This window comes from Erithacus rubecula (genome assembly GCF_903797595.1).
Source record: "Erithacus rubecula genome assembly, chromosome: 8".
NCBI classification, from domain to species: domain Eukaryota; kingdom Metazoa; phylum Chordata; class Aves; order Passeriformes; family Muscicapidae; genus Erithacus; species Erithacus rubecula.
In genome coordinates this window covers 4,913,147-4,933,674 of record NC_136659.1, presented here as the reverse complement: position 1 = coordinate 4,933,674, position 20,528 = coordinate 4,913,147, and the positions used below count along the sequence as shown (strand labels likewise).

The 20,528-nt window shown below is 42.5% G+C and overlaps 1 protein-coding gene across 1 annotated transcript in view; it reads left to right on the top strand.

Annotated features, from left to right (window-relative positions):
* Positions 1–4,107: 4,107 nt before the first annotated feature.
* Positions 4,108–20,528, top strand: part of UNC80 (unc-80 homolog, NALCN channel complex subunit) — a 119,980-nt gene continuing 103,559 nt past the window's right edge. Inside the window, exons 1-7 of the mRNA XM_079311196.1 lie at positions 4,108–4,430; positions 5,678–5,726; positions 11,568–11,724; positions 12,622–12,920; positions 15,091–15,214; positions 16,945–17,018; positions 17,504–17,643. Of these exons, the coding sequence (XP_079167322.1) occupies positions 4,339–4,430; positions 5,678–5,726; positions 11,568–11,724; positions 12,622–12,920; positions 15,091–15,214; positions 16,945–17,018; positions 17,504–17,643 (935 nt within the window). The 5' untranslated portion in view covers positions 4,108–4,338. The remainder of the gene's footprint in view (positions 4,431–5,677; positions 5,727–11,567; positions 11,725–12,621; positions 12,921–15,090; positions 15,215–16,944; positions 17,019–17,503; positions 17,644–20,528) is intronic.

The window sequence follows — 20,528 nt, the reverse complement described above, 5'->3', positions numbered from 1 at the left end:
AGCAGCAACAGCAGCAAAACTTGTAATTGTAGGGGATCCTTGCAGTTTTAGGGTTGATTTATGCTTGTTTCTGAACACAGTTGTGTTTTGTTTGAGCAGGGCTAGCTAGAGGAGCTGTGAAGGAGACTTCTGAAGAACCTTAGCTTAAATGTTTTCATGCTGTTCAAAAGCCCTTAAAGCAAAAGCAGGGCTTTCCTAGGCTTCTCTAAATTTTTACATTCCTTCTACCTGACAGACCCATATGGGAAAGGGTAGCAGAGTGACATCCATCAGTGCTAATCTTCTGTGACTGGTTGTCCCAAGAGAGAAATGGTTTTTCCTCATGATGAGTCTGTTCAGCCAGGGCAGAAACTTGCTGGCAGCCAGTAGAAGAGTAAGAGATCCCAAGGGTGTGGCAAATGTTTTTCTCCCTGCTCTGGAATCTACATTTAGGAGCTGTTTGCAGCTCTGCTCTTGGAAAGGCTGCTGCACAACAGGATGGTTTGACATACCCTTGGGAGCCTGGATTTTGCACAGAGAGTTCAGATAAATAAGAGATGAATTCTTAGGAGTGTGTGTGGCAGGGATTGATTGAGGGTGCTTGAGAGCATAACCATGGAAACAAGTGCAAGGCAGTGAGGTTTGAGCAGTTCCCTGCACTGAGCACTCCTGTATAAAGTGGGGGCTCCTTGCTCAGGCTCTATTCTGTGTCCTCACTCTGTGCTGTGCTGCCAGCTGTTTCTGGATCAGGACTAAATCCTGCTGTGATGGATTGTAAACATGATGAATAAAGCAGTGATCAAGCAGAATCATGTGATCTGGAGGCATGTCAGACTCCTGTCTGCAGTAAGAGAGGAAATGGATAGATGGTGTCATGGGCATCTTCTGTCGCTGGGTAGTTGCTTGGGCTAGGAATTGTTGGAGTAGAGCTCTGGAAGAAGGCAAAGACAAAACTTGTCTCCAGACACTGTCAAACTCTATGCAAACCACCTCTGCCACCTCCTGGGTTTAGTGCTGGCCATGGCCTGGCTGGATTTGAGATCTGCATCTTCATGCCTGCAGCTCTTGTGACAGAGCCAGCTGCTGATAATGTTTCCTTTGCTCTCTGATTTGTTTTACATCAGAAGTTCTGTAACTTCAAACTTCTGTACAAAGAGATTTACGTGTCTTGTGTGACTGGGTGTAGTTGGAGAGCAATATGCTGCACTCAAATGGCAAGCTTGACTAAACTGCAATTTGCAGTTCTATTTTCAGTTACTAGAAAGTAATCATAAACAAAATTCCAAGTGGTGATTTAGTTTCCTCTCAGTGCTGGGCTGTGTGACCTCCACTTGCTAATGGCTTCTGACAGGGCAAGGCTCTGGCTATGAACAAAGAGTAAGGAAAATAATCCTGGACTTCAGAGCTCTTTGTTTCCTCTAAAGAGTCTTCAAGGATGTAACAAAAAGCCATCCAAAGGTACTGGTATGTTGTCCTCCTGCTTTCTGAGTGATAGTTAACACTGACTGATGTGGAGCTAATGTGCAGTTGCCTCATATATGAGTCTCTCCTGCTCTCCAGGCTGTAAGAGGCTGTTTGGGTTCCCCTCTGGAGGCTCAGTGAGGTGCTGCTGGTGAACTTCTCTGCTCTCCAGGACAGCCTCTGTTCAGGGCAGCAATGATGTTTTACCTGCATGGGTTTGAAACTGACGAATGTCATTGTTCTCCAATAAAATGTGGGGGTTTTGGGTTTTTTTGGTGGAGTTTTGTGTTCACACTTTCATCCCTTTCTGTTTATTAGGGAGCTGTCCTGGGCTGACCACATCAAGTGCCTCAGTGTCCCTGTCAGCCAGGAGAACCATGAGGAAATTTTGGTTGTAGTGTGGAGCAAGTGCTCTTTTGCTCTTGGGTTTCCTGTTGCATAGCAAAGCATGGGAACAATAAGCTCAGGCTTAGAGAGATAAACTGGAAACTATTGTGGCTGTTTCTTGAAAGCAGAAATAAAGATACTCTTTTAAGATCAAGCAAAACTCAAACCAAATACATCTGAACTGTGCTTACCAGTTACTAAGACAATGCAATTGTCTTATACTCAAGGTAGGTAAATATTATCACTGACTAAAATGGCACTAATTTGGAGAGTGAGACTATACAACACTTAAAACAACATTCAGATAAATCACCCCTGGTCCACAACCTTCTCTCTGAGTGCTAGTTAGTGCTGTTGTTACAGCCATCAGGAAAACACTGACCTTGCACTTTTTCAGGCCTTAACACTCAGTTTACTTATTTTCCTTAATTACAAATAGCATTAAAGCTTTTTGTGTTCTCATACTTTTCTTGGAAGAAGAGGGATTCACCTGCTTGACAATTACTAGAACTCAAAAAAATTAGACTTCAGATTTGTTGCCATGTGGCAGCTTTAGTCAATAATCTCATAGCACATTACAGGACTTGAAAAAAAACCTAATTATTTTAAAGTAAGTTCATGATTCCTACTGCATAGTGTTTTACTACTGTCTGTTGAAAGGCATTCTAGAAGAAATTAACACTCAAAGTTGCTTTCCCAACTGCCCAAACAAGAAGACAAAAGTGCTGGATTCATTGAGGGGATGTGGAATACATAAACTTAATACATATCTTGCATTGAGAAGTCAACTGTTTTAACTATCTTCTCTCTGTATTCTTACAAGATTTTAGAAATCAAGATGATTTTGTCCATGTGCAAACAGACTTAATGGAAGGAAAGAACATGGTAATTAAAATCTTTCCTGTTTGAACAAGATGATCCTATTAATAAAAAGGCCATACTTCTGTGCACCAGCAGTACAAGTTCCTGTTAGCAAAGAGCCCAGCCAGACAATATGAACAAAGCCAGCTGGTTCAGCATTTCAGTGCTCAGGGAGATTAGTGATACAAATTATTTTTTGTTGCAAATCCTTTTTTTTCTTAATTTAAGAGTTTACCCTCTAGTTAGTTTTCTTAATATTTCTTTTGTTTGAGGGGGATTTTAGCAAAATGTAGATTACATAAGGTCCTGCTCTCCATGAATGGAGATAAAGACTAGCCTAAGTCACTGCAAGAAAGTATTGTCTTGGGCACCAGAAAAAATGTTATCTCAAGTGGGAGTAAATTCAAATTTCCTAAGGAGCAGCAGTGGCTTTTCAGCAAACCTCTTCTTAAAATACCCCTAAGGAAGTAAATAGGTGTTGTTCATCTGTTCAGCTCCTCTACCAGGAAGGAATGATCTTGGTGAATCTTTGGGTGCCTAACATCTAGCAGGAAGATTGAAAGACAGGAAGAAGTATGGTCTTGGTTTGTTGGAGAATCTCTCTAAATCTTCAATATTTTGATATAAGGAACAGGATGTCAGGGTTTTTTTTCCTGTGAAAACTGTTTGTGATGAACTTGCATTGGTCTTTCATTTAATCCTATTGATTATTTGTTGTAGCATACACCATATGTATATACACAAGATATACAACATACAGCATATCCTGTGATACCCTTAGGGAGAGAAGGAGAGCTAATCTAAGAGTGCCTGAGAAATATTTCCAGCAAACCTGACTCAGACATGTGACACATTAGTCACATCAGTCTGCTGCCTAGTTGGAAACACCACCAAATCTGCTTTGGCACTTCAAGAGCAGAAGTAGGCTCTTCTGTGTAAGAAAAATCTGTGAAATAACAACCCCCCAAAGCTCCCCTGCTCCCAACACCAATCCTCACTTTCAGAGAGGGTTTAGGACTTCAAGGCAGGAGGGAGGGGGGAAGGTAAAGGAAGGGGGGGGGAAGAGGGAGGCAGTCTGGGGTGTTCAGGTCAACATCCCCCTGTTGCTGCGGGGTTGTTTATGTTGTTTTTGCTGCTGTTGATACTGTTTATGCTGTTGATGTTGGTTTTGCTGCTGTTGATGCTATTGGTGCTGTTGATGTTGGTTTTGCTGCTGTTGGTGCTGTTGGTGCTGTTGATGCTGTTGATGCTGTTGATGCTATTGGTGCTGTTGATGTTTGTTTCGCTGCTGTTGGTGCTGTTGATGTTGTTTTTCCTGCTGTTGATGTTTGTTTCGCTGCTGTTGGTGCTGTCGATGCTGTGTCTGCTGCTGTGGATGTTGAAGTTTGGCGGGCGGTGCCTCCCCTCCGCTCCGCGCCTCCCGCGGGAGCTGTCCACAGAGGGAGGTGCTGATCGAGGGAGGAAGCTGAAGGAGGGGAGGAAGCTGAAGGACGCGGACATCTTCGCTCCCCCCGGATTCCCTGCCTGCCTTCTGCAGCCATTTTGCACCGGCGGGGCTGAGGGAGGGGACAGGGTGAGGAGTTGCGGGAGGCAGGGATGGGAGATCCCGGCTGGCGCGTCCGCTGAGGCTGCAGCGCTGTCGCCGGCACCATGGTGAAAAGGAAAAGCTCCGAGGGCCAGGAGCAGGAGAGTGGCCGTGGCATCCCCCTGCCCATCCAGACCTTCCTCTGGAGGCAAACCAGGTGAGAGCAGGGCGCTCGGGATGCGGCTGCAACAGGGCAGAGCGAGCGTGGAGGGGGTGCTGCGCGGCGGCACGGAGGATGCAGTTAGCACTGCGGCTGCAGTGTGGAAAAACATGATTTTTGTACTCGGCACCGAGCAATTTGTGCCTGTCGGGTGTGGGAGGGGGTCTCAAGGCAGCTTAACCTGGCGGCAGCTTCTTGATTTGACTTTAAACCATCCATGTCTCTGTTGCTCTATGAACCTTTCCCTACCTCCCTGTCCCATGCTCCCCATCCCCTTCATCCCCCCCTGCCCCCATTCCCATCTTTTAAGAGAATTCACAGAGTTTTTGTACCAGGAGCAGCATCCATCAGTGCTGCACCAGCCCGCAGCTTTGCCTCTCTCTGTATTTGTGTATTTGCAGCCGTCCTGGAAGTGTTATCTGTGCTTTGAAAAGGTCAACATGCAAACAGATAAAGTCTCACCTTATTTCACAGGACTGAAGAGGGAGGGGTTGGAGATGTGTCAATGTATGGCTGGGGCTCTATGTTCCCTGTGAATCCTGTCAGCCTCCTGTCCTAGCAGGATTCCAAATTGAAAACATCGTGGGGGCAGTGGGGGAGGCTGGAAGATTTGAAGGTTGTGGCTCTAATTTAAGGCCTCAGTCACAAAATCCCCTTATATGCCACAGTCAGTGTCCTTCAAAATAAAATTTAAAAAACCCTGCAATAAGGTGACCTGGTTATTTTTTTTAATATTTACTCTGATCTCATTCTGGAGGAGAAGGATAGAGGGTGGGTGCTCTCTACATGCAGCATACAGGCCTGCACTTCACCATGAGCCTTCCATGGCAGCAGCTGTGCAGGAAATATTTCATACAGAGCTGGCAAGTTGATCTCTGGCTAAAAAATAGAGGCCAGGCAAAGTTCAGTAATATTTAACACATTTTAAACAGAATATGCTTAAAATCTTTCACTGAGGTAAAATGGCTGAAAATTGTCTAATGGAAGATTTTATCCCTGGGAACTTGTGGGCTGAATTAAATACCTCTTGAGATATCAGGGCAGTTTTTCTTCTGGAAAAGGTAACAGCATTTATCAGACATCATCAACAGGTATCTGAATGTAGTTTTGGCTTATGTCTTCCTTTATGCTGAGTTTCTCAGCCTTTTGACAACCTTCTGACATGAGAAAAATCCTAAAAATACCTAAGAAAAATAAACATACTGATGCACTGGGTCTCTAATGCTTCTTCTCCTTTCTTACAGTGCATTTTTAAGACCTAAACTGGGGAAACAATATGAAGCTTCCTGTGTGGTATGTACATGTGTCTCTTTTCCAATGCTTGTCAGAAACTAATTTTTCATGCACATCAATCTGACCATAGTGGCTGAATCAGCTTACACAAGAAATGGATTTAGTCCATTCAGCTTCATTTCGGACTTTTATCACATGAAGGATTTTAAATTGTTCCCCTATAGAGAATTTGCATATTATGTCCATCTTTAGACACAACAAAAACAATTTATTTGGATGTTAGTAATAAGTAATTTATTTGTAATGCTGTAATAATTAAATAAATAATGACATATACAAACTGAGCTGTGACAGTCTGGGTCTAACCCTGCAGTTCATCCTGTGTGGATGTGCTTTTGCGTGAGATTGATGTCATTTCAGTTTGTGATTGCTGAAGGGTTTTCAAGCTTCTAATATGGAAAATCTAAACAATACTAACAGGCTTTGAGTAATACTTTTACCATTGTGCAAGATGGGAAACATTTCTACTGGAAGTTAGAAGGAGCATATCTTATCAGGATGATAACTCTTATTTCTAAATCTGCTTCAAATAAATCCTCAAGGTGCTGCCAAAAATGTCCAAAAAGAGAAGACATAAAGCAAATTCAAATAAGATGGGTATCCAGAGAATTTCAGAATTCCTTGAATGGTTGCAGGCCTTTGGATTACTTAAAGTACATTAGTCAGTTGCAGCCAAACTTGACAGAGTGGAAAAATTTAGTCTGGACAAGTATCTTAATAGTTTAAAGTTCTTAGGTTGCTCTGCAGCAATTTTCTGACTTCCTTCTCACAAGGCATTATGCTGGAGAAGCTTTATCTCTTGCTGAGTCATTTTCTTCTAAGAAACCCATAAATTTTTCAGAGTTTTTGCTAGATACCAAATAGAGGAGCTCTAGCTCAGTGTGTTGGTGAGTAAAATGCTCAATTCTAGCATATACAACAAAAAGCATCATCACTGGTGAATACCACTGACAGTGTATGTTTGTTGAGAGGCTGGGAAATGGAGCTTGTTCTGTCCTTTACTAGGAGCCTGGAGTGCAGGAACACCTCTAATCTGAGGCTGTGGCTTCACCTGTGGGCTCATACCTGTAACTGCTGGGCAGCAGGTCCCTAAGGCTGGTTCTGAAGCCCTTTTCTTCTGTGAGCACACATCAAAATTTACTAAGTGTAAAAAAAAAGGTTCACCCCAAACCCCCCTAAGCTGCAAGATAGTATTAATCACATGCTTCAGCCAAGAGAGAGGGAGCTCTGAAAAAAGGCTTTTCATAAAGATCCAATACATTTCCACCTCTTGGATGAAGAGCTTGATTCTTCTCCAGTTCTTAACATAATCATTATGGTAGAAAATTTTCAAGGGTGGAGCTCAGTTTTGAGGAATTTGTGGGTTACAGCCTGAACTGACATATCTGCTTCATGCATTTTCTCTACCTGCTGGTGCACAGGGATGTCTGCCCACACCAACACATGCTCTGTTATCCAGTGGGGCAGCAGAGTGCTGAATTTCTGGAACCTTCTGCTGTCTATCCAACACCCCTGTACTGACTAGTGTGCCTAAAAATGCTGTACACCTGTTGCATGATCTGTCCTTTTATAATTCTCTAGCCAGGCATGTTAACTTCCTGGCAATGCCTATGATAACATTATGCAGTATTCTGTTATTCTTGTCTCTAAACTTGCTGCAGCAGAATTTGCTGCATATTGTGCATTGAGGAAGCAGATGTTGGAGTCTGAGAGTCAGTGAGTGCAACATCTGGTCTGCAAGATCACATTGCATTGCTTCTTTGAGCTTTGCTTTATACCATAATACTTGAGGTAAGAACTGGCCCTTTCATTGCATTGTTCCCTTTACCTGGGCCATCACACTTCCTTCAATAGGTCTGTGAATAATAACAACCTTTAAGCTGAAGGTAAATACCCTCCCCCATACATTGTCTTGCAACATCTAAATATGTTTGTGTCTCAGTATGGATTTAATGTTCTCTCTCCTCCCCATTCTGAAGTTGTTCTGCCCTGACACAAGGCCATTCCTAATGAGCATGAGTCAAAGCTGTAAATGACCTCACAGGAAGGCATGTGAGTGCTAGGACAAGGTGTTAAGACAAAGCTAACACATTTTTTGGTGATGGTGAGGAACTCAAAGATATGCTTAAAATCATCTGCTCTGGTTTGCATTGGCCATAGAGGAACTCAAATGTTTTGTGAAAGATCCTGCAAATTCAAAGTTTCCCTCTTTTCTGATTTAATTTTTTCTTTAGTTTTGGGAAGGTTTTGATTTTTTGTTTGTTTTGTTTTTATTGTTTTGGGAGGTTTTTGGGGTTTCTTTTTGTTTTGCTTTGTTTTTCGTGTTGTTGTTTTGCTTATTTTTGAAAATGTAATTGCATGTTTTGTTACTATGGATAATGAAAGTGTAGCTATGGAACCAAGTTCAGAAAGGGACCACCTTTATTTTATCCAGCCAATGGACATGTTTGCAGGAAACTGCATTTCTGCAAGTGAAGTGTTTGGCATCTGTATTTCACTACTTGTGAATGTTTATGCTATTGCTGTGTTTAGTAAACAATGGAGACTTACCATCCCTTGTGCCATGAACTCCTGGGCTCCCAGATCTTTCTAGGAACTCTTCCTTGGTCAGGGACCTGCCCCAGACTGGCAGCACTTCCTTCCTGCACTTCCAGAACGCTGCTGAAATGGGAACAGGCAGCCTGAAGGTGCCTGGACAAGAAGTGCAGGACAGAACAGACTCTGGCACACAGGCTGATCTGGTCACAAGGTATTTGGTTCTTGGTGGAGATGAAGGTGAAAGGAGAACAGCAGCAGTGGGAAGGCAGCCAGACAGGTCTGGCCAGCAGTCCCTGTGAAAACAGCTGTCACCACCAGGCTAAAAGGAAAAACGCAGTGTAAGTGGTCCTGAGGGAGCTGAACACACACACAGCACTGCTGAAAGAGGCTGATTCTCCAGCCAAGGCACTAACTCCCCCCACCACCCCTTGGCATATGTTCTTTATCTGCCTCTGGTGTGTGTAGGGTGTTGTGGGCATGAACTAGCCTGCTCTAAGCAGGGAGTTGTTTTCTCAGCCGAGCTGCAGCCCCAGGCTGTGGCTCTAGACACACCCATAGCATGACAGCATCTGTCCTCTGACTCACTGACAGGGAGCTGCCTCAGACGTTCTCATTCAGCCTTCTTATTCAAGCTTGGAGCTCCTCTCAGCTACAGCAGCAGTTGCTTAGCTCATTGCATGTGGGGTGAAAATCAGCTCTTCTGCCCCAGTGTCTGTGTATTCCCTCCTGGAAGAGTAGAGCCAGAGCACACCCAAAAGAAGGTTTCCCAGGAGCAACACATCTTGAGTGCCTGGTACAGACAGAAGCTGCACCTTTGTGGAGAACTCCAGGCAAATTCCACAGGAGCACTTCTCCTTCTGCATGTTCCTGTAGGTTTGCCTGTGGCAGTGATCAGAGTGGGGCTTGGTGCCAATTTAGTTGTGCATGCCAATTTGGATGTACAGTTTAGCACATCCTCAGCAGCAGCTTTGTACCAGGCAGTGCCTGTAGCAGGCATGGACCCTCAGTGGTTTCCATGCAGCAAGTTTTGTGTTTGCATTTTTCTGGCAATGTACAGTGCTTCTGTCTTAGGTGCTTGTGATCACATAAGCTGTTCCAGAAGTGAATCTTTCATTGTAGTACAGAAAGATTTGGCTTTCTGCTCAGGCTTGGAAAGAATAGAAGAATCTGATGGCTAACCACAAAGGGAAATCTTCACAAGGGCTCAGAGCCCAAAATGTTGTGATAAATTCAAACCTAATCTAAAGATATAATTGCAGAGTCTTTAGCTGCCCCTTGAGTTTCTGAAGCGTGCAGACTGTGGGTCAGAGCTTGCAGAAGGCAATTGCTGGGGGACTTTCTGCCTGATGCCATTGAAGTGCCAGGAATGAGACCTTGAATAGACAGCCAGGGAACACCAAGGTGTCTTCTGTCACACTTCAGAACAGGCTTGGTGTTCCCAGTGGGGTTTTTTTTTCCCCCTTGCCCTGCAAACAGAACAGCTTTGTCAACTCTACTGAAGTGTGAGCTTATGGTTTGGCTTTTGTGCTGGAGGTGAAATGATTCAGTTCAATAAGTCTTGGTCAGCTCTGGTGCTTGGCAGGCCTTTCAGTGAGCTAATCCTGCTCACTAACTCAGGTAGGAACCCCCTACCTCTGTATTGACCTTCCTTTGGGCCTGTGTAGAGGCTTGGCTTGGTGGAATGAAGGATTCAGTGAGCCCCAGAGCTGATGGATGAGTGGAAATAGGAGAGTGTGGCTGGAGCAATGACTGAGGAGTGGTCCCTGTCCTCTTCTGATAAAAATAAAAACCTCATGTTTTTCACTGACTCTTTCAAACTTCGTGGTATTTACAACAATGTACATCTTCTTCTTCTTCTTCTTCTGGAAATACTTTCCTGCTTTCCCCCCCCCCTACCCCCCTTTTTTTTTTTCCGTAATGGTCCCTTGACTAGGCTACTTATTCTAAACCTCTGTTGTCTTTATACTAATGCACTCTCTGTCCTGCTGTGAATCCTGGCTGGAACAGGATAGCCAGGCCTTAGGTGCTTTGCTCCCTGTCCTGTCTGGGCTTTCAAACCATCAGTAGCCCTTCATTTTGCCCCCATTCCTGAGCTGATAGGATTGAATGGCAGGAGAGTGTTTTCCTTTCAGATGCTGTGGCCCCCAGGAAATCACTGTAAGGGTCACCTGAAGCATCCCTTCCCTGGCAGACAGATTATCCATTCCTGGTGCTAAGAAGCACATATTGCTGATAGCATGATCCATGGCACATTATTTTTGACTAATCCTCAGGAAGCCAGTGTTTTTGCCATGTATTAAAGCAAGTCCCTCCAGTTTCAGCCATTAGTCCATAAGGAAAATGTATTGCCTGGTGTTTCTGGTAGGTGGGCAGTGTGCACACTGATATTTGTTGGCAGCTCTGATTGTTGCTGTCAGTATTTCAGGGTTCAGTCTGTTGGCCTCAATTTTACAGGAAAAGAAGTGATACAACTGGTGTTGCAGGATAAAAATTGGTGAAGCAGCATGTGAGCAAATAGGTAGCCATGAGGTTAAGGCAAGGACATGCCTTGTCATTATCTTTGCCATAGGTACTTCAGTGAAGGAATATAACTGCACTTGTGACCTATAAAGAGATCTTTGTATCTGATCAGGGCAGCAATTTACTGAAAGGGTTGGAGCAGCTAACAATAAGGAGCATCCTTAGGGACTTCAGCAGCAGGGAGCCTCATTTTGTGTTGTTTGAGGTGGAAATAATGTACTTGCTGCAGCCATCAGCTCTGTAAGTGTTCACAAAACCATTACATCACAACTCGACAAAAAATTTCGTACACTGACCATTTTTTGTGACAGGGTGTGAAAACATTTCCTCAGGCCCACATACCTTTAGTGGTTTGCCCTTTGTGTTACACCAAACTGAAAGAGCCTGTGTGCTTAGGAATAGCCAGCACCCAGCTCCACAAACACAGGCTTTCCTAGCTCCTGAGGCTTCTAACAGGATTGCTGGCACTCCCAGCACATCTGTAAGTCTGGCTTGTTGGCAGCACTTACTAATATACAGATGGTGCTACCTTCAATTCTCTTATATTGCAGAAAATATATTCAATGGTCCATTAATTTCTTACTCAAGTATGTCCATATGTCTGGTGAGCTTTAGTTATTAGAGTTTTCAGGACAAATATGATAAATACGATAAAATTTGCTTCAATTATACAATTAGAGGTTTTAAAAAGAGGATGTTCATGTACTGGAAAGAATGCACAGAAGTAGATATCTTATATATATATATATATTTTTTTTTTTAATTTTTTGTTTTTACTTTTAGTCTTTTGAAAGAGTGTTAGTGGAAAACAAGCTGCATGGCCTTTCTCCAGCCCTCTCTGAAGCCATCCAGAGCATTTCTCGCTGGGAACTGGTGCAGGCTGCCCTCCCTCACGTGCTGCACTGCACTGCAACTCTGCTCTCCAACAGGAACAAGCTGGGTTAGTGCTCACCTGGGGTTCTTTTCCATTATTGCCACTTAAACTATGACAGATTGCTGCTCAGGGTGTAAATTCTAAATCCTCAGAATCCTAATTAGTTTCTTCTGGGGATTGCCTTTCTTGATGATTGTCTTTCTCAGTGATAGAAGGGTGACCTGTGAAATCTTCCCCAGTGAAGTTAGTGGTCTGATGAGCTGAAGAGTCAGACTAGTTAAATAATATCTTGCTATTTATTTCCCAGCAATTATAGAACTTATTTAAGCACCCAGCAGGCATAGATTCCTTGAAGGAATATGTATTTCTTCCAAGGCATGTGCTGCAGTGGTCAGTTGCAGCAGGTACTTTTATTATCTTCAGTTTTTAGGGGTTTTCTTCCTATTTTTATTTTTATTTATACCAATGCATGTATCTCTCAGCAAATAGTCAAACATACAATAGAGAGGCAGGTGCAAATTCAATTTACTTTACTTACTTTTGTACTGATTTCAGCAGTGACTTCAGCAGGAATTTGCTTCCTGAGACAAGCCAAGAGGGAGCATGAACAAGACAGAGCTTGAGCACCTTACAGTGCTCACTGGCATTGTGTCTTATTCAACAAAGTCAAACAGACAGGACTGAGTTGAGTTAGTTTCTTTTGGGACCACTCTATGCCCATGCTGCTGACATTGCAGAGACTGAGCTCCAAATACTGGGAAATAAATGGAGGCTTCTGATTTTGGAGGTTTCAAATAAAGCGAGACAGAATTCTGGTGCTTTTAACTGTATAATTGTAATTTTCAAATGCTTCTCTGGGAGTTAGATGTCCAGCCTGCAGTGCAGATATGAAACAATGTCAAGAGCATCATTAATGGTGAGAATGGCACCCTGTGGGATGTTGTGATGCATTTTTCCATACAGGACATCAGGATAAGCTTGGAGTAGCTGAAACAAAGCTTCTTCACACTCTTCACTGGATGCTGCTGGAGGCTCCCCAGGACTGCAGCAATGACAGATTTGGAGGAGACAGAGGCTCCAGCTGGGGAGGGAGCAGCAGTGCCTTTATCCACCAGGCTGAAAACCAAGGATCACCAGGACATCCCCGGCCCAGCCCCATGACTGATGAGGAGGAGAATAACAGAAGGAAGTTCTTCCAGAATTCCATGGCCACAGTTGAGCTGTTTGTGTTCCTCTTTGCTCCCCTGGTCCACAGGATTAGGGTACGTGGTAAATTGATGGGTTCTTGTATGGAGACAAGAAAAGGAAAGGAATTATTCTGCCTTTGTGATTGTTATTTAATTCAGTTTACAGTGCACAGGGGGTACTGCTGGAAATATTTTACCAAGCTGCCGTTGGAAAGAAATCCTTCCAGTGACATGAACAATCACCACAGCATCAGGCAGGCACAAAGACAAAAAACAAAATACAAAGTGAGCCATTTTTAGCCTTTGGGGATGGCAAAGATCTGTGGCCCCTGTTGAGTTTCTGGGATCCTGAAATCTACAGAAAGGATTATGAGCTTTAACTTACTCCAGTGATTCTCAACTATTGCTCAGAAAAGCCTTGCTGGATTTCAGAGATTCCACCATGGGGTTGCCACTGGGATTTGTTGTTGAAAAAAGAACTGTAAAGTCATGAAGTGATGGGGCTATCTGTTATAATCCTGCCTTCTATGGTGCAACAGTTGAAGAAAGTAGATAAAGAATAATCTTTGCATTAATGCAGGTAAAAGCAAGACTGAAGAACTAGATTATTTCTCTGCCTCTGCTACTGAATTCCTGTGCAGTAGTGTTTAATTTATTTAGCCCAGATTTTTCATACTTGTTTACTGGTTTTCTGTAGGCTGCAGGACAGGAAGAGATATTGAATTCTTCCCAGCTCTGCACACAAAAATGCAGGCTGCTGTTTGAATAAATGGAATGAAACCTAGAGTTGACATTGGCCATTAGAGATTGGAGTTCCAATATTCTATATTAATCTTTCTGGCATGTTGTTTTCAAGATGGGGTTGATAACAATATCTCAAGTTTACCTTGAAAATCTCTGAGATCTCAGGAGTACGGTGGTGATGAACATTGAAAAGCCAATTAAAACATGCACATTTCTGTCATCAAAACCAAGTGCAGGAAAGGAGTTAAATGAGGCATGTAAATGGTTCACTAAGTGAGCTTTGTCCTCTCAGTGTCTTTTAAGTCTCAGGGGAAGAATACTACCTGATCAGACAGCCAAAGCAATGCATGGCCTCAAGGGAGATGACACATTTGCATGGCCAGACCTAAACTGTTGAATTCCTGACTTCTGGGAGAATTTATATCTTGAGTAAAAAGGTTTTTAAATCAGGCTTTGGAGGATGCATGTAATTCTTTAACTGCATATATGTAGGCAGAAGGGTTGGCACATCACCACAAGCAGTGCAAAGTGAAAATGCAATGTCACTGCTACCAGGTCTAAAGCCTTGCAAGCTGCTGTTAGTAAAAACAGTAATTAAAACCAAGCTTGGTTAGAGCCGGGCTTGTGAGTTGATTATTATGAGAGAGCACTGACAGAGGTAGGGAATAGAAGGACTGTAGTGCTTTTCATTCCTTTAGCTCTGTCTGCATCATCCATTCCCACTGCCAAGGCATCTGGGGCTGTCTCAACAGGAGAGTGAGTAATTATAGGTGTTGTGTAGTTATACCACCAAAACTGCTGTTACCATGTTTGTTTGCCATACAGGGATGGCTGGGGCTATACTGACATTTATGTCTCCTCAGGTAGATCTGACATTAGGTCAAGTAAGTGCACAGCTGCACCTTGATCCTGCTAAGATTTATTTTTGTACTTATTTATGTTATTTCAGCTGCTTGCATATGTCAAACAGCAATAGCACAAGTGTTAAGTAGTGCCAGTGTCTCTGTGTATTGACAGAGTTCAGGTACTGACAATGCTCATGATGACAGCCATGTATAGCACTGCTTCATAGGAACCTGTTACCTGTTTCCCCCATTTCTAGGTAATGCTTTAATATTTAGTATTCTTATTCTTTGGGGAAGGAGTTCAAGTCTTAGAGTGTAAGTCCTGAGCTTGAATATTAAACATGAAGTGATTCTGTGTAATTAAAAGGGACACTTTGTGACAGGAATGGCCTTTTCTGTTACAGCTTAATGACAAGGGTTCGTTGACTAGAATAGAAACTTCATTTGAAAAAAACCTTTGTATATTTTTGGACTGAAATTTCCCCAAGAGTTTTTACTAGCCACAGTTGACCTGTACAGAGCTTACTGAGTATTGTCAGTAGTTAGCATATACCAACTGGACATTGCACATGATATCACTTATTTCTTGTAAGGTCTGTGCATTGCAGAAATGACAGTATTTCCAGACTGGGAACAACATTCTGTTTTTTTTCCAGGAGTCTGACCTGACATTCCGGTTGGCTAGTGGCCTTGTTATTTGGCAGCCAATGTGGGAGCACAGGCAGCCTGAAGTTTCTGCCTTCAATGCTCTTGTGAAACCCATCAGGAACATCATTACAGGTCTGTGACTTTGGATCTGGGGAACCTTTGTTTGCCTGATGCTGCCCTTGCATTCTGTAGCCATTGTACATAAGGAATGTGTTGATCCTGTTACAGTAGTTTAAGGTTGTTTTCTCTCAGAGTCAATTGCATAATAATTAAATATGAGATGGGAGAACCATTGCAAATAGGAAATTTATAACTTTTCAGTAGTGTTATTATTTCTGTTAGCCTTAACTTCCTTAGCTGCTAAGAAGGGTGAAGACAATATCTCACAGCAGCCTGACATGAGTGAGTGAGTCTTTCCCAAACTGGCACTGGACAGAAATGAACAGTGAAGAGCACACAGGTGTTTTTTCTGCTATCTAGAATTTGATTTTCAGCATGTTATGAAATTAGAAAACATAGTTTCAAGCAGTCCAATGAAGGCCTAGGTTGTAAATTCACTTTTGGATACTGGAAGGGGTTACTTTTCCTTTGTGCTTCAGCCACAGTGAGATTGGAGTTGTGTGCTTAGGCTTCTAAGGCTTTGGCTTACCAGGCTTTTCATCAGGCCTAATCCTAAAAAACTTTTGCTGTTATGTTTTAGACAATAGTTTTTTATATAATTCCTGCAAGGCAGTGAATTGAAAGTGAGTGGGGTATTCTGCTGTAGCATTGCTTCCAGTTCTCAAAAGCATGGAACTGTAATTTTCACCATAGTGAAAATGTAATTTACTAAATTAGATTTTTCTGATAACAGGTCATTTTGGATGCGATATTTTGTTCTGAAGACTTTGTAGACCTACTGGGAAAGTCCAGAATTGAAAAAATTCAGGTCTTCCAAATGATTTAAAACAGTCTTTTACATCATGCTCTTCATCCTCTGCTTCAGCTTCTAGAATTAAAATGTAGTTTTTCAGCCCTGGAACTAACAAAGGGAATTAGTTCTAAGTTTTTGACTATTGGATTTTTTTTTCTGTAGGTCTGTCTATGGTCAGAAATCCCTAAAAATAGTTTCAGAAGTAAAGTCTGGAAGGAAAAAGCTTTGTTATGTTTTGAAAATTCTTTCAGCAGGACAGAAATAGTGATTGGAATGGGGTCTTTTATGTCTAGGAAGATGCTACTGTCATTGCTTTTTCTCAAACTGAAAAAAAGAGAAAGTTAAATTTAATTTTCTTCAAACAGCAAATAAAGCAAATCTAATGAGGAAGCTTTGCAATATTTGTTTTGCAGTCAGTCTGATTCAATGTCATATCTGCACAACTTTCAACAGGATTTCAAGACTTGCCATCCTAGTCTGTGTGATACCCTTGGTCTGCCACAGTATTTCAAACTTTCTGTGTGACATCCATGTATTTTCTGTGCTGAAGGCTTTTAGCAAATTGGAAATCACAATACACTTTGACTGATGTAACCTAGAAAAGGACCTGAATATATGTACAAATAGGATAAAGAACTCCAAAATAAAAGGCACAGGAAAACACAACTGATGGTGAATGGATTTAGGATGAAATTTCTATTCAGATTTAATTTTAAAGATATAGAAATTTTCAGTAGACAGTGCTGTTGACAACACAATGAAAAGAACTGAAAAAACTAGCCCAGTCCTCTTTTCTTTTTATGCCTGTGACTAGTGCCTGGGAAGTTTGCAGCAGATAGATGCTGGATTTTGTTTTCTGTTTTATCCTTTTGTTATAATACTTTATAGCAGGTACATAACAGTGTAGGAGGCATTTCCTGAAATGTCCTGCTTTCTCTTCTTTTCTCAGCCAAGAGAAGTTCTCCCAGCAATAATCAGAGCATGACTTGTGAATCCCCCAATCTGGACAGTGGGCGTACTGAGGTAAATTTTGGATTTGGCAGGCTTTAATAAAGTGCTGAGAGAGAGGGGAATAATTACTGAAAGAGAACTTGCAGTTGCCACCCTGAAGTATTCCATCTGCAGGAATTACTGTTATTGACAGCTAAGGCTCCCAGCCTTGTTTGCAGTGGAACCAAAGGGTATGGGATATATCCACCTGGATCTCCCTGTCCTCATCCTGTCTTATAGGATGGAAGTTTGATCTTGTGTATGCCAGGAGGGTTGGAGCTTGATTTTAAGGTCCTTCTATCCCAAATCACTCTCCTGGGCAGGAGACCTGTATAAAGTACAATATTCCCTTTGCCTGGGTAATGCCTTGTATTGAGAAGCCCCAGGCTTGATCAGTTTTTCCATGGTATTGTGGTGTAAGGAATGGTCATGTCTCAGCCCAAATTGCACTTATAAAACTAACATGGGAGAGATAAATATGTTTATATACCTATTCTCTTTTTTACAACTATCCAAAGGGACTGCAGGTGGTCTGTGAGACAACACAGCCAGATCCTGCACCTCCAAAGGCTTCTGTTTCTGCATGTCATCCTGGAAATTCCTTGGATGGAAGTGTGTCCTCCCAAACCTCCCAGGAGAGAAGTACTGCACATCCCAGGTAGGAAGACCTTCAGGACAAACTTGTATTTTGATTTCTAGTAATTGAAGACTCAAAAAATAACCTTCAGGGTCACCCCTTCTGGGCTGGATTAAGCTTCAGGCAACTGATGTATTATCTGGCTCCCTTCTGATCAGATTTTTTTCCCCCTAGCAAAGAATTTCTGCAAGTTTCACTCCATTGCCTTCATTGTGCCTCCTTTGCATCCTGCTGCACAGCTGGTTTTACACTTGGCACCAATAAATTCATCTAGATTTGGGCACATAAGGGTGGAACTAGATTTTCAGTAGTGCTGGACACTCAGTAGTGCCTTAAAGTAAATCAAGCTGATGAGTATTTTCAGAGATTTTGGGGAGGGAGGGCTATAATTTTAAGTCTCTGGGAGTGTCACTTAAACACCTGAAAACTCTGGTCTTGTTGCTTATCTCTTTTGAGAAATGTCATATCCAAAACACTGCAGTTTTAGGAAATGGCTTTATTACAATGCCAGAAGTATAGGATGGAGTGATTATCTGGGTATCAGCTAGGAACAGCTCTGATCTCTCAAATGGGAGCTCAGGGCATCCTTTCACTGATGCAAAGGAAAGAGCTCTTTGTCAAGGCTCCCATGCCATCAGGAAGCTTCCCTTGGGATTTTTTATCAAGCCTGTTGCCAGTTCTGGATCTGTGTTTAATTTGTGTTGATGTGAGCCAGTAAAACTGAAGGTGGGGACAGAGCTGCCTTTCTGTGTGTGAACACTACTGCTCAGAGTGCACAGCTGTAAAAAAAAAACAAGCAGCCTTTTAAGAAGACAGAATCAGGTGATGAATTTGTCAAGCAGGGTCTGGTGGTTGCCATGGGGATGGAGCTGCAGACAGGCTTTGAAGAGAGCATCATTATGCCTCCTCATTTGCAGAACTCATTGATGAATTAAAACTGTACAGGGACCTTTGGTTGCCAAGCAGCAGATAACTGTGGAAAAAGTGTTGTTTGCTCTGCTTTCCAGCAGCCAAAGTATTCCTTTGTCCTTGGCCAGGGGTTGAAGGAAAGCTGCATTTCCACTCCCCCTGCAGTCACAGGTTGATTATACAAGCTGATTATACACAGCTAATAATACAAGCACTAATTTTTCCTCTAGATGAACTAGAGTTTAATTTCTGGTTCTTCAGAAACTGTTTAAACAAATGGCTTGTTCTGATCCTAGCTGTTGCTCCTCCACTCAGGGTAATTCTGCTTATAGACATGACACAGTTTAATCCTGCAGCAAAGAAACCATAGCCCTTTAGCCAGCTGCTACCTTTAACAGGCTGCCTGGGAAACAGACTTTGCAGGAAGGACTTTAGTTACAAATATTTCATAAGGAGAACATGCCTTGCTCCAGCCTGTGCCATGCCTCAGTTTAACTGTGCCACAGTAGGGGAGCCTGAAAGACTGGTTAGGGTCCTGCAGAGACCAGGGAGCATCACCTTTCACAATTGCTACAGGGTTTTATTCCTCTGTTGGAATACTTCTGAGTTTTTGCAGGCTAAATCTATGTGACACAACCAGAACTTTGACAAAAGCACGCTTCACATTTGGTTTTTGGGGAAAACATTGCAGCATATTCCCATTTCACACTGTTTTCTTTCCTAATTCAGTTTTTCAGGTTTTGTGTGACAGCTCATTTTGAAGTCATCAAACTTGAAGCCTTTTTCCCTGGAATGCAGCACTAGGAGAGAAACTTTGAACCTGTGCGTTTTGTGCAGTGTGGCATGTGTGACACAGCCTGGGCTGCAGTGGCCAAGTGCCTCCAGCATTGGCCTGTGGGGCTGGCAGCAAACCAGCTCCTGTGAGTCTGAGCTCCAGATCCCTGTGCTGATCCAAGCCCAGCCTTGGATCAGCTCAGAAGATGGAGCAGGGTTCATGTGATTCCAAAGGTGCCAGTGTTCAATGCACACTTTTTCTCCTTTTCCAGTTCCATGCCTGTGTTGGAGGGGCAGAGATCCAGCCAAGCATTTACTTAGCACATGCACTTCAGCACTCAGAGGTCCCACTGTATTGGTTTTCCTGGGATATTTTTTCTTTCTCTTGTATTTACATATATCCATGAAACAAACAATGGGACAGGAATGCTGGAGCAGTTGACTCAAAGCTTTATTCCTTCACAATCATCAGTCTCATTTTTTTACACAACCAAGCAAGGGAGATGGAACAGCTTCAGCTGCCAGCACAGCAGACAAAATTCTCTTTGTTATAAAGTCTTTTAACAACTTTCTAGCCAATAGCATAACATTAAAAGCTGTCAAGAGTTTGCTCAGGACAATTAATAAAGCCACACATACATCTTGCTTTGAACAATGCTGGCTTGTAATAGCTTAAAACAATGGATAAATCTTCATTATTAAGCTTACATATTTTTACTATCTTGCTTAACATATTTTCCTAAGGCCTACCTCTACAGCTCACAGCCTTGTTGTTCTTGCATCTTCAACATTCTTGCATTTCTCCATCCTGAGATTTGATTTCACACAGCCTTCTGAGAGTTCTATACCTTTTCTATTTCCCACACCACTGGTCAGTATTGTTGGTGTTCCCTAAGGCTTTTCTGGACTGTGGCCTTGGGCCCATCTGTTCAGAATGTGGTGGTACCCAGCTGGAGATGGGGATGACCTGTCCACACTGTTTGCATTCTGTTTTGCAGAGTTGATAGTAAAAATGGCTTTTAACAAAAAGCCAAACACCCACTTGATGCTCTTGTGATGATTCTCAAATGCCTGAGAATATAGTGCATGAAAGCACTCTTAATTTTTATATAATCCCAAAATCCCAGAAATGAGCAGGTCACAGAAGTGTGTTTCTAATATTGAGTGGAAACATTCAAAATGTGTATTCAGCAGACCAAAAAAAAAAAAAAAAAAAAATCCAG